This window comes from Acomys minous, assembly GCF_964271855.1.
Source record: "Acomys minous genome assembly, chromosome: 6".
NCBI classification, from domain to species: Eukaryota; Metazoa; Chordata; class Mammalia; order Rodentia; family Muridae; genus Acomys; species Acomys minous.
In genome coordinates this window covers 64,864,010-64,882,824 of record NC_140487.1, presented here as the reverse complement: position 1 = coordinate 64,882,824, position 18,815 = coordinate 64,864,010, and the positions used below count along the sequence as shown (strand labels likewise).

The 18,815-nt window shown below is 39.7% G+C and overlaps 1 protein-coding gene across 1 annotated transcript; it reads left to right on the top strand.

Annotated features, from left to right (window-relative positions):
• Nucleotides 1-300: 300 nt before the first annotated feature.
• LOC311600931 (olfactory receptor 2A1/2A42-like) lies at nt 301-1,242 on the top strand (the record flags this gene model as incomplete). Its single annotated transcript, XM_084788094.1, has 1 exon — nt 301-1,242. One exon carries the CDS (start codon nt 301-303, stop codon nt 1,240-1,242), a length of 942 nt encoding a protein of 313 aa, XP_084644220.1.
• Nucleotides 1,243-18,815: the final 17,573 nt, after the last annotated feature.

Genomic DNA, 18,815 nt, shown 5'->3' with positions numbered 1-18,815 from the left:
TTTCACAATTGCTTTCTGTGGAGGGTTTACTAGTACTTAATTGCTTCAATGCCAATGGTTCTAAAGAAGTAAATGTTGGTGACATATTTCTTTTCCAAAAGTTGGGTGTCAGTTAAAACTTTAGTTTATGCACAACTTTTTAATAATACATCATCAATTTAATGAACTGAATGTGTCCTGTTTATGTTTACTAATAGTTTTTCCATTTTGGTAAAAATCTAAGAGATAATTGATTTTTTAAAAAAACACACATTTGAAAGGAATTGAGTCTCAGTTCTCTGCATCCTCTTTCATAGTAAAATGGAGAAAAATCAGACAATGGTCACAGAGTTCATCCTGCTGGGATTCTGTCTTGGTCCAAGGATTCAACTAGTTCTTTTTCTACTTTTCTCTCTCTTCTATACTCTCACCATGCTGGGGAATGGAACTATCCTTGGAATAATCTTTTTGGACTCCAGACTCCACACTCCCATGTATTTCTTCCTTTCCCACCTGGCCATTGTCGATATGGCCTATGCCTGCAACACGGTGCCCCAGACACTGGTGAACCTCTTGGATGAGACCAAACCCATCTCTTTTGCTGGATGCATGACACAGACCTTTTTCTTCTTGGCTTTTGCACTCACAGAATGTCTCCTCCTTGTGATGATGTCCTATGATCGATATGTTGCCATCTGCCACCCCCTACTCTACACTGTCATCATGAACTGGAGAGTGTGTGCCATCCTGGCTTCTGTTTCCTGGATACTTAGCTTCCTCCTGGCTCTGGTCCATTTAGTGCTCATCCTGAGGCTACCCTTCTGTGGGCCTCATGAAATCAATCACTTCTTCTGTGAAATCCTGTCTGTCCTCAAGCTGGCCTGCGCCGACACAACACTCAATCTAGTTGTCATCTTTGCAGCTTGTGTGTTCATATTAGTGGGGCCACTCTGCTTTGTACTAGTCTCTTATATACGCATCCTGGCAGCCATCCTGAGGATCCAGTCAGGGGAGGGCCGCAGAAAGGCCTTCTCCACCTGCTCCTCCCACCTCTGTGTGGTTGGGCTCTTCTTTGGCAGCGCCATCGTCATGTACATGGCCCCCAAATCCCAGCACCCTGAGGAGCAGCAGAAGATCCTTTCCCTGTTTTACAGTTTTTTCAACCCTATGCTGAACCCCCTAATCTACAGCCTGAGGAACGCTGAGGTCAAGGGTGCTCTCAGGAGGGCACTGTGCAAAGAAAGTCATTCGCAGTTGGTGTGATGTTTAGATTTAATCCTTAGTAGTTTTTTCTAATCTTGATCCCCAATTACTTCCTACATCCAGGAATGTTCACTGTCATTTGTTATCTGAGTCTAATGTAGCATAAGATCATAACCTCCCCCTAACGTGCAGCATTAATAATATCATATTCCTTGGCTTTTTAAGAAATGAGGTTGTGTCAGACATAATTCTCCTTTCTAGTTGAACTGATTAGATACAAAATTAAATAATAGTTTAATTCATTCTCTGGGTCTCTTTAGTTGAATCTATTCATCAATCTCTTTAATATAATTAAATGACTTGACAAACTGCATACGATTCAGAAGAAAAACAAACTATATCCAAAAACAACGACTACTCTCCCACCCCCATCCCATCATACACCTTGTGGTTCCCCCAGTTACATTCAACTAATCCCAGAATTATTTGGAGGTTTCTATCTATTATCTATGGCCCGTATTACTTTCAAATGAGAATTATAGACATAATATAGAGTTAATTTGTTGGGCTGAATGAGAAACAGATTTAAAATAAGAATTATAAGAATAAGGAATGAGGAGAATTTTTAAATCCCATAGACATCTGGAACATGCCTTTAATCCCAAAATTTGGGAAGCAAAGGCAAGGGGATATCGGTGAGTTCAAGGCCAACCTGAGTTATATAGTAAGTTCCAAAAAGTCAAGATTTCAGTGAGACCATAGAATGAAAAACAAAAAAAACAAAAACAGCCAAACAAACAAACAAAAACCAGAAGACACCGAAAATGCCATAACATCACTTATAAATTAAGAGTTTCACCTGATTATTTTTGTAACTAGTGTATAACAGAGCATCAGTCTCTTTAACGAGCTGAAAATGAACAACCAATAAAGGTTTAGAAAGATTTAGAATTATGAGCTATTACATATTTTTAATCTGCCTACAGATAGAATAGATTCTCCTGTCTAGAGCATTTCTAAGCACCACCATTTTGGTGAACATAAGACTTGTTCAAAAAAAAATGTGTGTGTTCTTCATTTTTATGTTAACAGATAATAATTACTATGTATAAAAAAGATGTGGAAACATAATAATCGACCATCTTTATTGCTTAGTAAGTGGCTTTTGTTACATATTGGTAGAACTTTATATGGATCATTTTGCTTAGTCATCAATAAAAAATACATGAAGGTCATTTTACTGTTAGTCTTTCTTAGAAATGTACACTCTAGAAAGCAGTACATTCTTGACCCGTCCTCCGTTTGTCTCCAAAGCCCTCTCTTCTCAACCGTAACATAGTAGTACAATCTTATAGTGCTATATCAGTATCGCTGCTATCCAATAAACTAGTTCTCCTAAGGAAGGACCTGCTAAGTGAAGGGCAATATCTTTGTAGTTTAGTGTGTGTGATGCTGAGCTGATTTGTGCTACAGGGTCTGGGGGAAAGGGGATGCTTTCCCTAAGTGATGACTCCTATGCACAGTTTAAAAAAAATAAAAGCATTGGACTTTTAGAGGAATGTGGGCATCTTTAAATAAAATATAAAGGCGTTTCTCTTGCAATACGTAAGAACTAAGATACCTCTTACCAATCCTATCTCTCTCTTCAGAGTTAAAAAGACCTCCGCTGAGCCGGGCGTGGTGGCATGCGTTTTTAATCCCAGCACTCGGGAGGCTGAGGCAGGTGAATCTCTGTGAGTTCAAGGCCAGCCTGGTCTATAAAGCCAGTCGAGGACAGCCAAGGCTACACAGAGAAACCCTGTCTCATAAAAAAAAACAAACAAAAAAATATATATAAAGACCTCCACTGGCTGCTCTATATATTTTGTCTCTAGCCAAACTGTGAAAATGAGGCTGTGCTAATAAGGAAGAACCGCAGTGACACAGGAAGCGCTGTCAGAGGACAGTAGCAATGAGCAGACAGTAGAAACAGATTATGAGCAGCGTTGAGAGATGGTACCACTCATCACTGTATCTTACCTCTGAGTTCACTGAGAATCTCATAGAGCCTTTGGGAACGCAGTCCACTACCATGGCAAAGGCATTCATTCCGCATTGCATATTCAAAATTATTATAACCTGCCAGGTGATAATCGCAGAACAAACACCACCTGACCGGTGGCTTTCATCCAATTTAAACACAGCAGCACCTAAACACTCTGTTGTATGGTACTCATTTCTACTTCTAAATGTAATTAGTTCTTGAAAAAATTTTCTTCCTATGTGAATGTTGTGGTTTATTGCACCTCACTTAAAGTGACTGCAGAGCAACGTAAAACTTTTGGCGAAAGATATTTAGTCCTTGATAGAATCAACGTACAGCTGTGTGAAATGCTGCAATGGTTTTTCTGTTCACAAGGTGGCCCTGTGGAGGTGTGGGTTCTGCTATCTCCTGCAAGAGGCTGGGAATATTAGAGGCTGTAATTACTGAAAATGATAGGTGTGGCACTCCGTGGGTGAAGTTGGTTCTTGAGCCACATGACAATTGCCCCTTGGTATCTCTGGCATGTGGGATGGACACTCCATCACTGAATTATAGGACTATTGTTTACTCTTTGCTAGGGACTGTAGAGTCCAATGTTTCTCAGTGAGTGATGTTTTGTGCCTTCCAATCACCCGAGGAACTTGCAAAACTATAGTTCCTGATTTGGAAGATCTGAAAGAGATGGACAGGCACTCAAATTTTTAATTATGCTCCTTCTCTTCTTGATTGGCTGTTCCACAGAAGGGGCTATAGTGAGCACTGTTAAATCTGTAGTGCATGGAAAAGCGGAAGACAAGTGAGAACTGTCATGTGTTACCACAGGACCTGACAGACATCATGTCTTATCAGACCACAGGGTAGCCTCATTTCCTTTGCCTTCTGGGTAAATTTTGATAGCAATGGCTCAGTTTGATTTATGATTGACTGTAGTTTGTTGGTGGTCATTTATTTCATTCATTCATTCATTCATTCATTCATCCAGCCACCCATTTGTTTGATTCTTTCTGTTGTCTTGGTATGTTTTCTTTGTTTTTGTTTTTAGTACTATGAGGCCAGGAAGAAAAAAAAAAACAAACACTACTGTGCACAATTTGCTTTGTTCCTTCCAGAAATGTCTGAGAGATACATGGTCAGATTTACTCAGCCTTTAACCATGGATGCTGAATGTGTGATGGTTTCTCCAATAAATCAAGCAAGCCAATCTTCAGAGGACACCAGGTGGATGAGCTTCGGTTCATTCTAACGCTTTCTACCAGGAGGTGGAGTCTGACTACATGGGTTAGAGGATCAGTTCACAGACTGGGCAGCTGCAGTGTGCAGTGACAAAGCCCAAGTTGTGGTCTGGGCTTCTGATTGGCCACCAATGATTCAAGATTCTAATCTCAACATCCATGTCTCGGCTTTCTTCGTCACTCATATTTCTTTGGCTCACAACTTCTCAATGAAAATGTCATCTCTGTTAAATGACAGAGGGATGAGAATATCTTCATGTTGGCCTCAGTGGGGACCTGCACTCAGGTTCACATCCCCGAACACAGACATCTATGCATCCACACGACTGAAGGTAATTGAATTTTTCAAGGCAGTATCTGGATTTCCGCATTCTGACTTGTACTCATTTGGAAACACACTAATCTCAGTTAAGATTGCTTGTTTTTTGTTTTACTCCTTTTTTACATGTTTATATTTTGTATAGTTTTATGGCTTTCTCTGATAACTTTTATAAACTTACATTGCTTCATTTTGCTTACATAGCAGAAAACATGTAATTTAGATGACATACTTTGTAAATTTTAATTTATTATGACATCCTATACTTTATACCTTGATTTTTATCCAAACATTTTATGCTTTCCCTAAAAAAAAAATAAAAATCTTTTGCAGAGCATGGTGACACACGTCTTTAATCCCAGCCCTCAGGAGGCAGAGGCTGGTGGATCACTGTGAGTTCGAGGTCAGCCTGGTCTACAAAGTGAGTCCAAGACAGAAAAAGCTACAAAGTGAAACTCTGTCTAAAAAAACAAACAAACAAACAAACAAAAACTTTTATGCATATGTTATAAATGTGAAACATCTTTCCTGCCCCCAAATCACAGATTTCATATAATTTCACAGGAGTTTTGCCTACATTAGCAGTATCACACGTGACCTTGAAAAGAGATGAAGTGTTTATTAACTGCCTTCTATGCACTATTTCTGGTGGGGGATGGGGGGCTGGAGAGATGGTCCAAAGGTTAAGAGCACTGTCTGTTTTTCCAGAGATCCTGAGTTCAATTCCCGGCAACTGCATGGCGGCTCACAACCATCTATAACGTGATCTAATCCCCTCTTCTGGCATGCAGGTGTACATACAGATAGAACACTCATATACATTAAATAAATAAATTTTTAAAAAAAAAAAGACTATTTTTGGCTTCCCTAAAATACTGTGTCTCTTGTTATAAAGACAGAGATGAACATGTTCTTCACATCTGATGTGAAATTATGAGCTTCCTTCAGGGTTAGCCAATGACCCCAGAAGCCTAGAATCACAGTGTAATAAACATATTAGCTTACAAATCATACTGTGGCTAGATGTGGACTTTCTAACCCTCTCGTGTCTGATATAAAAAGTAAATATAATTGAAAATGAGACTATCTTTAACACCAGGCATCTCCATCGTCCTTGGGTGTGGGGGGATAGCAACTGTAAGGACAGCCACCTTGCAGAAGCTCCCATTTTTCCAGAAAAGAATGGTCTCTGAACTCAGCAGTAATTGCCTTCCAGAGTGAAGGCTAGAGAGCATTTCTAACAGAAGACCTACATAAGTGGTTTCTGCTCTGGAAGATTCTCTCCTAGGAAAGATACTTCTCCAAACACCCACTCTGAAATGTTCTGGCCTCCTTTTTTGTGGTCCCAGGATCATTCTTACTCATCCTTAGCCAACATCCACAATTTCTCTACACCTTGAAATATCACACACATTGTCTGTCTGTGGATATTAGCTGTGTATCCTACTGGGAATGAGAAAAGAAATAGAAATAGATAATGATGGGTTGGTTTTATTTTTCCTGCTTCTCTACAAAAGTAGAGAAGTGTATATCATAGTCCAGCCCTTCCATTAAGCCCTCAGTAGCTGCCAGCTATGCTGAGCCCTTTGAGAATATTGCTTCCTTTTTTGAAGATGCTGCTATGTATTAGGCAAGCCACAGAAGCTAAAAGGAAACAAGATCAGTGTCGGCATCCCAGTTTCTTCCCTCTGAGATCCTTCCGCCTTAATATGGAAGCCAACAAGATTGCCTGGCTATAATTTGTCACTACTCCTCCCAGACAACTTGTAGCTTTTAGTCTACGTTAATACTCTTACAACACTTGTGTTGAACTACGTGAGGAAAGTTAATGCTAACTTGCGTAAACATATGATTCACAATAGCATAAGTGTTTGCTTCACTTCTTTTCCTCCTTCTTTCCTTCCTTCCTTCCTTCCTTCCTTTCTCTTTTTTTGTTCTTTGAGACAGACAGGGTCTCTTTGTATATCCCTGGATGTCCTGGAACTTGCTCTTTAGACCAGGCTGGCTTCAAGCTCAGAGATCTGCTTGTCTCTGCCTCCCAAGTGCTGGAATTAAAGCTGAGTGTCTCCACTCCATGGCAATGTGTACTTCTTTTCCTGAAATCCACATGGTCTGATTCCAGAGTTCTATGGAAACATCAAAATCCATGGATGATCTAGCACTATATAAAATTGTTGTTTACTTGCATACAACCTGTATAAATCCTCTTGTATATTTGAAATAAGTACTAGATACTCATAACACCTAATATGTTATAAATGATATGTACAATCATTAAGGCACAAGATATATATATTATGCTATATAAATAGCCTATTTCCATGTCTTATTCATATAGATGTATATAAATATACATATATGTACATACATGTAGAGAAATTTTAATTCAGAGTGTGGATTTTCTGGCAAGAAATCGCACCCAAAGACCTTCTATATCTGTACAATCCAGATGGAATACAGACCTGCCTTTAATCCCATGAACTCAAGGCCATCCTGGTACAGAGCAATTCCAGGTAACGCAGATCTCTGAATTCTAGTTAGTTCTGTTCAGGAAGTTTGGTTGAGTCAGTGAGAAGAGAGTCACTACAGGGGAGCTGAGTTCACGGCAGTTCAGTTCATGGAATTTAAAGGCAGTTTTACTGAGAGAGGTTTACAGAGACAGATTGAAGAGAGAACAAGCCAGACACAGGTAAAGACTGAATGAGCCAGAGGATAAGAAGGAGCCAAAAGATTAAAACATATTGCTAGAGTTAATTTGATGTCAAGCAGAGTAATTCAATCAGAAGCTTAGAGAAGCTTGTTGGAACAAATCAGCTTGGTGAGGAGTTTGAGCCACAACAGCTGGGTTGAACCAGTCAAATAAAATTCAGAAAGAACTAGAAAGGGTGAGCTTATTCAGCAGTAATTTTCATAGGCTGAAAACATTCTAGGCATAGATTAGATCGTAGAGAGGCTAGAAGCTGTTTAATTTTTTTTTTTTCCGTAAAAGGAGGAAACTGAGGCTTGAAAGGCTAAGAAATACATTCAAGGTCATAGAAACAGTAACTGCATGTCTTAACCTTAGTCTATTCTTTTTCTTTACTGTTCTGTGATGTTTTATTTTAAAAGAAAATCCTAATCATTCTATTTTACCATTAAAGACTCAGCATGAAAACCTGGTAGCTCAGAGAGGCAGAGAAAGCACTTACCCAGCCTTCCTACTCAGCTCACATCCCAATGGAAGGGGTCCAAAAGGCTCACTAAGTCAGCTGACAGCCCAGGAGGAAAAGGTAAAAACAAAACAAAACAAAACAAAACAAAACAAAACAAAAACCAAGGCCAAAGTCTTGCTAGCTCAAAGTTCAAAAATCCAAATGGCAAGGAGCTCAAGAGCTAAAAGCTAAAAACCCCTTCTACTTCTACACCTGTCTTAAATCATGCTCAATTCAAAGTCCCTCCCCCTCTTTAATCCCTGTCAGCTGGTTTCTTGCTCCACCTCTTGACCTAGGGTTAACTTTATTAAATCCTGAATACAGAAAGCTCTTGGATTAAAGATGAATGCTAGGGCTGGCTAAGCCACACAGTAATCACCTGTTTATTGATTAAAGGTCTTAGGGCTTCACCACAAGAAACACGGATTTACAGCTCAATCTCAGAGATCATAATGGGACAAAATATCCTGCAACAGTAATGCATTTCAGTCCTCTGCTTGAGAATTTGACATGAGGCAGGGGGAAGAATGTGGATAGCTTCATGTTTTATTTTCTCATATTTGATCAAATTCAGATAATATGAAATCAGCTGCCATGTTCTAGGCACAATGAGTGACCAAATATAATCATTATTTCATCATATTAGGTCAAAAATATTTCTTCAGTGCAAGGACATCTTTTTTTTTTTACATTTTAAAAATATTTTATTCATTTGTATTTTATGTGTATGAGTATTTTCCCTGCTGTTAAGGGCATCATATGTATGTAGTGCCCTGGGAGGCCAGAAGAGGGCAGTGGATCACTCGAAGCTGAAGTTAGGTCTGTTTGTGAGCTGCCATGTGGGTGCTGGGGACCAAACCCAGATGCTGTGCACAAGCTGCAAGTGCTCTTCGCAGCTGAGCTATGCAGACACCTCAAGGATATCTTTTAAGTGCAAATTCTGAAGAAATTAATTTTGGGGCATATGCAGTCCTTATTTATATTAGAGAACTGAGGGGAAAAATGCATTAACATGGACACGTGGAATGTCAGAGTGTTGCTATTATAAATTATAGCACTTCTAAGGTTGTTTAAGACATTTAATAATATGTGTAGACTTCCTAAGTAGTTGAAGCCCTCTATGTGACCACATAAATAGTGTAACTATTGGCAGTTCTTAGGCATACTGTGCAGATGCATTCTGGGGAACATAAGAAAGACTATTTGAGGATGAGAGGTTGTAAGAAAAATATATGGAAAAATGAGAAATGGGAAAGTCATAAAAAATAAAAACAGTTTCCGAAGATCCATCTAGATCAGTGATTCTCAACCTGTGGATCTCGAGCCCCTTGGCAAACCTCTATCCCCAAAAACATTTACATAAGAGTAGCAAAAGTACAGTTATGAAGTAGCAATAAAAACAATTTTATAGGCAGGAGGATCTCTGCGAGTTCTAGGCCAGTCTGGTCTACAGAGAGATTTCCAGGACAGCTAGAGCTGTTAGACAGAGAAACACTGTCTCGGAAATTATTATTATTATCATTATTATTATATTATTATTATTTATCATTGAGGATTGCCATAATATGAGGACCTATATTAAAGGTTCTCTGCATTAGGGAGGCTGAGAAGCACTGATCTAGATACAGACAACAATAGAGGGGCACTAAAGAGGGACACAAAACGGGCATTGGTAGAGATGGAGAGCTTATATCAAGGGCATTAGTTGTAACGAATATTTATTACTTTGTGGAAGTGAATCATTCCATACTTCAGCTGAACAAAAGACTTAAAAATAGATGTTATTCTAGTAACACTGCATGACTCACTTCCCAAATATTAAAACTGAGTTCATCAGCCCATCGCACTCAAGCTTACTCCTTAAAACAGGCTTCATCTAGTACTGACAAGTTTGTTTAGGCATTAAAAAAAAAGAATTTTTTTCCAGTCTCAGATATTTAGTTAGGAACCATGGAGACGCTGCATTGCCTATTAGTCATCCGGTGCCCAGGATTTTAAGCATGCAACTTGAACAAAAATATGACATGTATAATTTCAAGCATAAAAGAAGGTCTGTATGTTGCATTTTGGAAATAGTTATACATTTTATTCTTTAGGTTCCCCTATTGCTTTTTAATTTCTGTCAAGTCCTTGGAAATCTTGATTACTTTGCATTCAGGTAAGATAGTTTCTGTATCATGGAAAATGAAATAAAAATGAGTAAAAATTAATTGTCTTGGTTAAATGCTTTCTTGGAGCCCTCTATTGTCATTAATATAGAACTTCAGAAAATCCATCCCTTTTCATTTAAGAGGAATGGCTTGGGTCTGATATAATTATAGCAAGCAAGGTATAAGCACCACTGCCACTTCAGATTCGATCCAAGCATGACCATTTCAATGCTGTGAAATAATTCTTTATCTACAGTGACTATTCTATAGAGTGGGTTTGTTTGGTTGTTTGTATAATCACGTGTTCTGAGATTCATTCCTCCATATCATCACAGCCACTTTCCTCGTTGATGCTGGTAAGTTGCCATCACCAGGTTCCTCTGATGCATTTCTGTCTCTGGAACAGCAACTGCATCAACGCTCCCACGACCAGTGGCAACTTCTACAACTCTGTCGACAATTGATCACTAGCAGAGTTGCCAGAGTTGTCGAAGCTCATTTGGTTGAATGCGCATGTTCATTTTTATAAGCCGATTCTTTTCAGTGATCACTTATGAAAAAAATTATACAGTTGACAGGGGAATCGCAGATCATATAAGTGAATTAAATAGTAAATAGTGGATTAAATAGTAAACGTACAGAGATCAATAATTGACAGAATGTAAAAGAGGCTAAGGTGACTGGTACAGGGGCTATTTTCCTCTACCACTTTGTTGTGGTTGATAACCATCCATGCCTGAGTGGAAATGCTTCACTCAACCAACAGGCTACAGTTCCAGGTTTTTTCAGCATCTGAAAGCAGGAAGCGGGTCAACAGCAGCTCACTGGGGGGTGTTGATGCCTTTGGTCTCCAACTGATTTGTCCAGGTCTACGTTATCAACCTCCTGTTCTGAGGCTTTTAGCTTCTCACCCTGAGTAGCTACCAACTCATCTTGCTCTCTGTCCAGCTCGTTAAGAGTCATGGGATAGAATTCAGACTTGGACTATCTCAGTCAATCTAATAAAGCTTCTCTTATAATATTATATCTTTTATTAGATTTTCTTCTCTGGAGAAATCTGACAACTATGTAGGGTAAAGATTGAAAGGCCCAAGCAGAGGTAATTAGATGAATAAGGTGTCTTAATAAAAATACTAGTAGATAGAATTATTATTAAATACACTGTACCTTCTATTGCATGTTTCTGGGTGCTTTATAGAACAAATTCATTTACCATCCTAACAAGTTTACTTTTTTTGTTGTTCTTTTGTTTTGTTTTTAAGACAGGATTTTTCTTATAGTCCTGGCTGTCCTGGACTGGCTTTGTAGATCAGGCTGTCCTCGAACTCACAGAGATCCGCCTGCCTCTACCTCCCAAGTACTTGGATTAAAGGTTTGCGCCACCACATCCGGCTATAAATTCACTTCTTATTACCATCTCCCTTTATTAAAGAAAAATCAGGAAAATAGGAGGCACTTGCCCTCATATATAATCTGATTACAAGTGCTCTTTACTTACTAGGATGATGTAATGCATTATTATGAGGATGATTAAATTAACAATAAGTCTACATTAACTGAATGTAGAGCATGTAAACGAATATGGGTTTCTTTTCACTTTAATTCAGGACATGATACCCAAGACTCAGGGATTATGGATGAAGGCTCCTTCCTTGTACTGGTCCTTAAGTTAGATTGCCAAGGAATTCAGAGATTTGGAGAGGCAGAAAACACTCAAAACATAGAAATAAACCATGTTCTCAGTGTCAGTAGAGACTATTTAAAACAAAGCATCATGATAAAATGTTGAACCAAGACACATCTATTTTCAATTTTCAAGTACACTGCTTACATGTCACACGCACGTGTATACACACACACACACACACACACACACACACACAGAGAGAGAGAGAGAGAGAGAGAGAGAGAGAGAGAGAGAGAGAGAGCGAGCTCTACTGAGTAACTGTTATAAGTATTTGACAGCATTAGCTATTCAAATTCTCATAATAACCTTCCAAATTAGGGACTAACATTAATCACGTTTATATCCACAAATAGATGAACACAGACAGGAAGCAATGTAAAGGATGCCTCTAGCTAACTGGCCTAGTCTCAGATCAAATTTAAGTGGGAAACAATAAAAGAGACCATCCAGCCAACATGCCCCGGGACTTGGGATATTCTTTCTCTAATAGTTAGCACTCTCTGCTCTCTCCTCCTCTCTGGTTTTTCAAGACAGGGTTTCTCTGTGTAACCCTGGTTGTCTTGAAACTTGAACTACAGACAAAGCTGGCCTTGAACCTGCCTGCCATTGCCTCCAAAGTGCTGAGATTAAAGGCATGCACCACCATGCCTGGCCTTAGATTTTTTCTTTTAATTAAAAAAAAAAAAAACAATTTGTTTTACTTCACCTTTAATTTTGTGTGCATGCGTGTGTTTGTGTGTGCATATGCCAACATGGGTGCTGGGATTTGAACCAGATGGACTTTCTACTTCTCAGCCATCTCTCCAGCCTCAAAAGCAGTACCAAAGTTCTCCTCCTCCTCCTCCTCCTCCTCCTCCTCCTCCTCCTCTTCCTCCTCCTCCTCCTCTTCTTCCTCCTCCTCCTCCTCCTCCTCCTTCTTTTAGCAAAAAGAAAATTTGATTTGGGCAATCATGAATATTTTTATTTGGTTTTAAAACAGAAACCCACTCGTTCATAGATAAATAAAAAAATACAACTAAAATTCAAGATTATATTCTCAGTGTAACAAATTTTGATCAGGTAGATGAGAGGGAGGGGGGAGGGGAGGGAATTATGCGTCAGAAGAAAAAGGAGAGAAGAAAATAAATGGTTTTTTTTTTATTTTTACTTTTAGGCAAAAATTGCCACTGTGTTCTAGAAAGAAACACAGATTGCTTTTTTTAAAAATCTAGCATGATGTTAAATTAGTAGGGAGAACTAAGGATAAGGTAGTTTAAAAAAAAAAGTTGTCTCTAAGACTTTCCTGAATGACAGGACAGTGAAACAGAAAGCAATAAAAGACACTGATATCACAATTTAAACCAATGATCTGCTAACTGAAATGTACTCATTAAAAGTCATCCTGTAATTCATCAAAATTGGGAATGTAGTTTATGATTCCTGTATCTTCTAACAGTCTCTGAATGAGGGTTTGTTTCCTGGCAGATGCTGCGTGTGACTGCAGCACTAGTAGAGATGTGTCTAAACGGCCAACAAGAAGGAAGAATTGTAATTCCAGGGATCGGCCACTAGGGGAGTTAGCTCCCCTGTCACAATGAGAGTAGATAACATTCTGATGTAATCAAACTATGCTGCCAGTACCATCTGTGTTCTCTGTTATGGCTGCCCTGGGTACCAAGAAGCCACGAGGCTGCACAGTCCACAAGCATCAGAGATTTGCTGGCCTTGCCCTTCTCCCCCATTGCTGGCACCTTGCTAAAAAAAAAAAAAAAAAAAAAAAAAAATTTACATTCCTAAAGCTACCCACAAAGATCCATTCCCTTATTTGGCCACATCCTCTTCTGAGGCTGACTACCAAGGTCTCCATATAAAGGTATCAAATAAATTCCACCAATCAAAAGTCCCCTTTGGCTCACCTAATTAACATGCCCAATCAAAATATACCACTGCATTATAAGACAGAGATTCCCCCTTTTCTGTTCTTTAAAATTACACCTGCATGGCCATTTGCTGCTGTTTTTCTGCCTGAGTCAGAAAGCAGCCACTTTAGCCCCCATCCCACCCCCAGTAAATGATCTCTCTGTGGAAACAGGTTTTTGGGTGTGGCTGGTGCCTATTCCAGGGTCTGGGAGGAAACACCCTATATGCAGCGGTGGGATATCTGCTTCATTGTATATCAGTTCTATTTTTGTTTTGTTCTGTTTTGTTTTTTTGAGACAGGGTTTCTCTATGGTAGCCCTGGTTGTCCTGGACTCCTTTGCAGACCAGGCTGGCCTCGAACTTCCAGAGATCTGCCTGCCTCTGCCTCTGCCTCCCGAATGCTGGGATTAAAGGCGTGCACCACAACCACTAGGGTTGTATGTCAATTCTAAATGAGATATTTTCATTAAACTCCTTCCTGAGGGCTCAGGGATCTTTGTAGAAGAGGAAGACGAAATTTGTAAGAACCAGAGAGGATGGATGAAAACAATGTCTTCCAGACGCATAGGCAATGTGACCTTCCAGATGCACATCTGAACTCAGAAGTAACAAGATCCTCACAAGTTTCAGTCACATGGGCAGGGCTCCATTGCTAGGAGGGGAAAGTGCATATCCTGCCCTCAACCAAACAACTATCTGCCATTAATACTGGCTAGCAAAAAGAAAATCAGTTTTCTCTAATGGAATTTCACCGGTTTACCAACCAGGGCAGGCTCCATGCCCAGGAGTAGTTGGTCAACACAAAATGAACTTATTGGTATTTTGTGTGCACTTTTTGTTTCATTTTGCTTTGTTTGAACTTTTTTTTTTGTCTTATTGGTCTTTTGTTTGTTTTGGTTTTCATTTTTGTGGGCATCTTTATTACATTTCTTGCCATTTTGTTTGTTGTTTCTTTTGTTTGTTTGCTTTCTTGTTTTTTTAAGACAGAGGAAAAACACAAAGTTGGGTGGGTAGGGAGGACCCATGAGGAATAGGAGGAGGGGAAAAACATGAAGACAATATATTGTATAAAAGAATTTCAATTAAAAAAATATTTTAAGCACAATGCCATAGGAGGAGGAGGAGGAAAAGGAGCTGCTTAGGCTGCTTCAGGAAGCAATTGGAAACCTCAGTCATATGAGAAAGAAGCAGACACCACTGGGCAAGATAAAACACCATGCAAACATAGGTATTGATGTTATTACCACTATGTGAGAAGTTATCTTAATCCTGCCAAGCTAGACCTTTTGAGCTTGGACCACAGTTGCCCATGAAGCAGAAACAGTATCCGCACCAAAAGATTGCTTTATCCTGTGCCATGTGGCTTCAACATGTCCGCAGGAAAGATGTAGAGGTCATGGAGCCTCTGAGAAGCAGCCCAGCCAGGAGCCAGAGTTGTGCCCAGACTCATTACCCCACAGTGAGTCACCTAGGCATGGCCCCTGGGGAATTCCTTCCCCTTACAAGCTTTCCCAGCCCAACCACCAGGAAAACATAGGGGATTCCTCCAGGAGGCAAAAGATTCTGAGTTCCAATCTTTCATAATCCTTAACCTAGGATTCACAGTACATTCCTTAATTGTGTGTCAAACATCCACAGAGAGGAAAACAAATTAGTTCATTTTTTTATTCCAATCCTAAGACATTCCTAGGACACAGTGAAAGCTCTTCAGAAGCATCTTGAGTAGGGTTAGGGGGCTGTCTTCATTGATAAATTGTTTGCCATGTATCTGTGGGAGAGGAAGTTCACACATCCAGCATCTAAAGTCTCAAAAAGCAAAAGTGTTTGTTTGCTTGTTTCAATTTAAATGCAGGTGAGAATGGCAGCACATCCATAACCCAGCACTCAAAAGGTAGAGACAGGGTGTGGAAACTGGGATTCAGGAGGGGAAGAGGAAGATAGAGGCACCAACCTGGGAAACAGACTTCAGAAGCTAACATCAAGTGCAGATCTATCTTTATTGTGCAGCAGCAAGCATTTGTATACAGCCTTTGGACCACTGGGGAGTCAACACGAATTCCGTATGTGGCATCCAACCATCCCACTGTTACTATGGGAAGGTTCCAGGTCTGCCAGCACCTAAGGGAACTTGCATGCAGATAGGAAAAGCAGCCACTATCCTGTTCCGGACCCATTCTGTGGCTCTACCAGTTTGCTGGGATCCTCTGTTGTGTGATCCTCTGCTTTGCCATCAGATATGGCCACTGGTACCACAGAGCAGTATTGAAGCCTCCTTTACCATCCGCCAGGCCCTATCTGGGGGGCCATAGCACCCACAATAAGGGCTCCTTCTTGCAAGATGGTTGGCTAACAGGATCACTGAGCTCTGTATTCAGGTGAAAGACCCTGCCTCAACATGTAGGTTGGATAGCAATGGAGAAAGACATCAAATGCTCACCTGTGACCTCCACATACACATGCATATATGCACCCACATACATGCAAGCATGTATACATGCATGCAATTCCACACATGTGCACACACACACATACATACACACATGTAAACAAAAACAGGAAAAAATAAGAACCTTCTAACTATCCATTGAGCCAATATCTAAGTTTTCAGTGTTATGCTTTCATCTAACATCTAGTTAACATCAATTTTCAACCTGTACAATATAGTACATAAATTATAGTTGGTCATAATGGAGCTTTTCTGTGTGCTAAGCACTGAATAAAATGTTTACTATGGCTGGGCAAGTTGGCGCACGCCTTTAATCCCAGCACTCGTCAGGCAGAGGCAGGTAGATCTCTATGAGTTCAAAGCCAGCCAGGTCTACAAAGCGAGTCCAGGACATCCAGGACTACAAGAGAAACCCTATCTCAGAAAACAAACAACAACAACAAAAAGTTTAATATCATGCTTGCATCAAGTTTCTAGAAGAGGTACCAATATTATTCTTACAAAAAGATGTTGAGAAAATAATTAGTTTATCCAAGGATTAACTAAAAACTCTACAATGGTAGCAAGATACTTCAAGTCCAAGCACTCTAGCCTTAGATGAACTCGTCCTGAAACTTCCGTAAAGGATCTATGTACACTCATATCCTGATGGCTGGCAGCTGCCCTGTCTCTGGTAGACACTGAAAACAAAACAAAGCAAAACAAACCAAACAAACAAAAAACATTGCCTAAGTGTACAGAGAATAAGAGACTGTCTAATGCTCAGCCCTCAATGGAACATCCCTGGCACACTCTTCCTCCCAAAGCTCAGGGACCTTAGCAGAAGATTGGAAGAAGCAGACCTGGTAGACAACTTCAAGACAAACTGTTTTCTGGCACAACAGGACAATTGAAAATAGGAATGGAAAAGATTGTGTGGCAGCGTACACAAGACCTGTGCAAGCAGGAGACGTCCAAATTCCAGCATGATGTCAAGCAGGTGGGCATGGAATCCCACCACTAGCTGAAGAGATATTGGCACTTAAGAGTTGCTGAAAGGCCAGGCATGGTGGTGCACGCCTTTAGTGCCAGCACTCAGGAGGCAGAGGCAGAGGCAGAGGCAGGTGGATCGCTGAGAGATTAAGTCTAGGACAGCCAAGGCTACACAGAGAAACCCTGTCTCAAAAAAAAAAAAGTTGCTGAAAGAGGTGATGTACACCTTTAATCCCAGCACTCAGGAGGCAGAAGCAGGTAGATTGCTGTGAGTTCGAGGCCAGCCTGGTCTACAAAGTGAGTCTAGGATAGCCAAGGCTAAACAGAGATCCTGTCTCAAACAAACAAACAAACAAACAAAGCGATTTGTGTTCAGGAGATAGCTCACCTGCAGCCTGAAATAGGCACCTGCTGTGTCTGTGGTATGCAGAAACCTGCTTGGTGGCTCTCCATGCTTAAAGGAAGGGCATGGTCTTACAAATCAGCAAACAAAGAAGGGGAGGGTGGTATGTCTCCCACCCAACAGCAAAATGATTCAGAGCTTTCTTTCCGCACTTTGCAGAGCTGGGCTCATTTTTGTCTAGTTTTTTGTTGTTGTTAATTCTGGATTTCTGTTTCTGCCTTTACACTCATATTGTGTAAAAAGAACATTTAAATTTTTACCATATGTTTATAAAATGTCTTTATTAATATATGATCTTGATAAATAAAGAATATTCTTTCTATGTATTTATTTGTCTTCATTTTCAGATTATAACTGTGAGATCATACAGTATTTTTTGTGTGACATGTCCATTTCTTTACTTCAGAAAGTTTATGTTTCTCATCATTGTCAACTTAAAACATCTATCTAGACCTAAAAACATCTTAACCCCTAAACAACTAAGCTTAATTGTAAAACTAAACTATCTGGTCTTCAATCCCATCAGAGACTTGAGAAGGAATAAAATTAATTACCTGAGTCTACAGGGAGTGCAGGTTAGCATTAAGTTGATAATGATGAGATATGATAGATATTGATTGGCATTCAGAATTTTAGACTCAGCAGAATAGAAATGATGTTTTTCTTCAAGGCTGTCAAATACAAATAGCCAAAATACTGTGAATATAACATTAATATAATTCCTGGTTGTTCATGGTTCTTCTTGCTGAAGGTAGTTTATTGTATATATGTATAATAATGTAAATGTATATGTAAAATATTTAATAAAAAAGAAAATTTATGCTTTATTTATTTGCTTTAAGGCCTTTTAGACTCATTCATGTTGTTATAAATGATAACATTTCCTCATTGGTTTTTTTTGTTTTGTTTTGTGTTGTTTTTGTTTTTTCAGCAGGGCATGGTGGCGCATGTCTTTAATCCCAGCACTTCGAAGGCAGAGGCAAGTGGATCACTGTGAGTTTGAGGCCAGCCTGGTCTACAATGTGAGTCCAGGACAGCCAAGGCTACACAGAGAAACCTTGTCTTGAAAAACTTAAAAAAAAAAAAAACAGACAAGGTTTCAGGGTTTCTCTGTTATACAGAGCCCTGGTAGTTCCTGGACTCTCTTTGTAGACCAGGCTGGACTTGAACTCACAGACATCTGCCTGCCTCTGCCTCCAAGTTCTGAGATCACAGGCGTGGGCCACCACTTTCCAACTCCGTCATTGTTTTGATACTAAGTAACATTCCATTGTAAAAGTGCACCACATTTTTATTCCTTCATCCATTGAT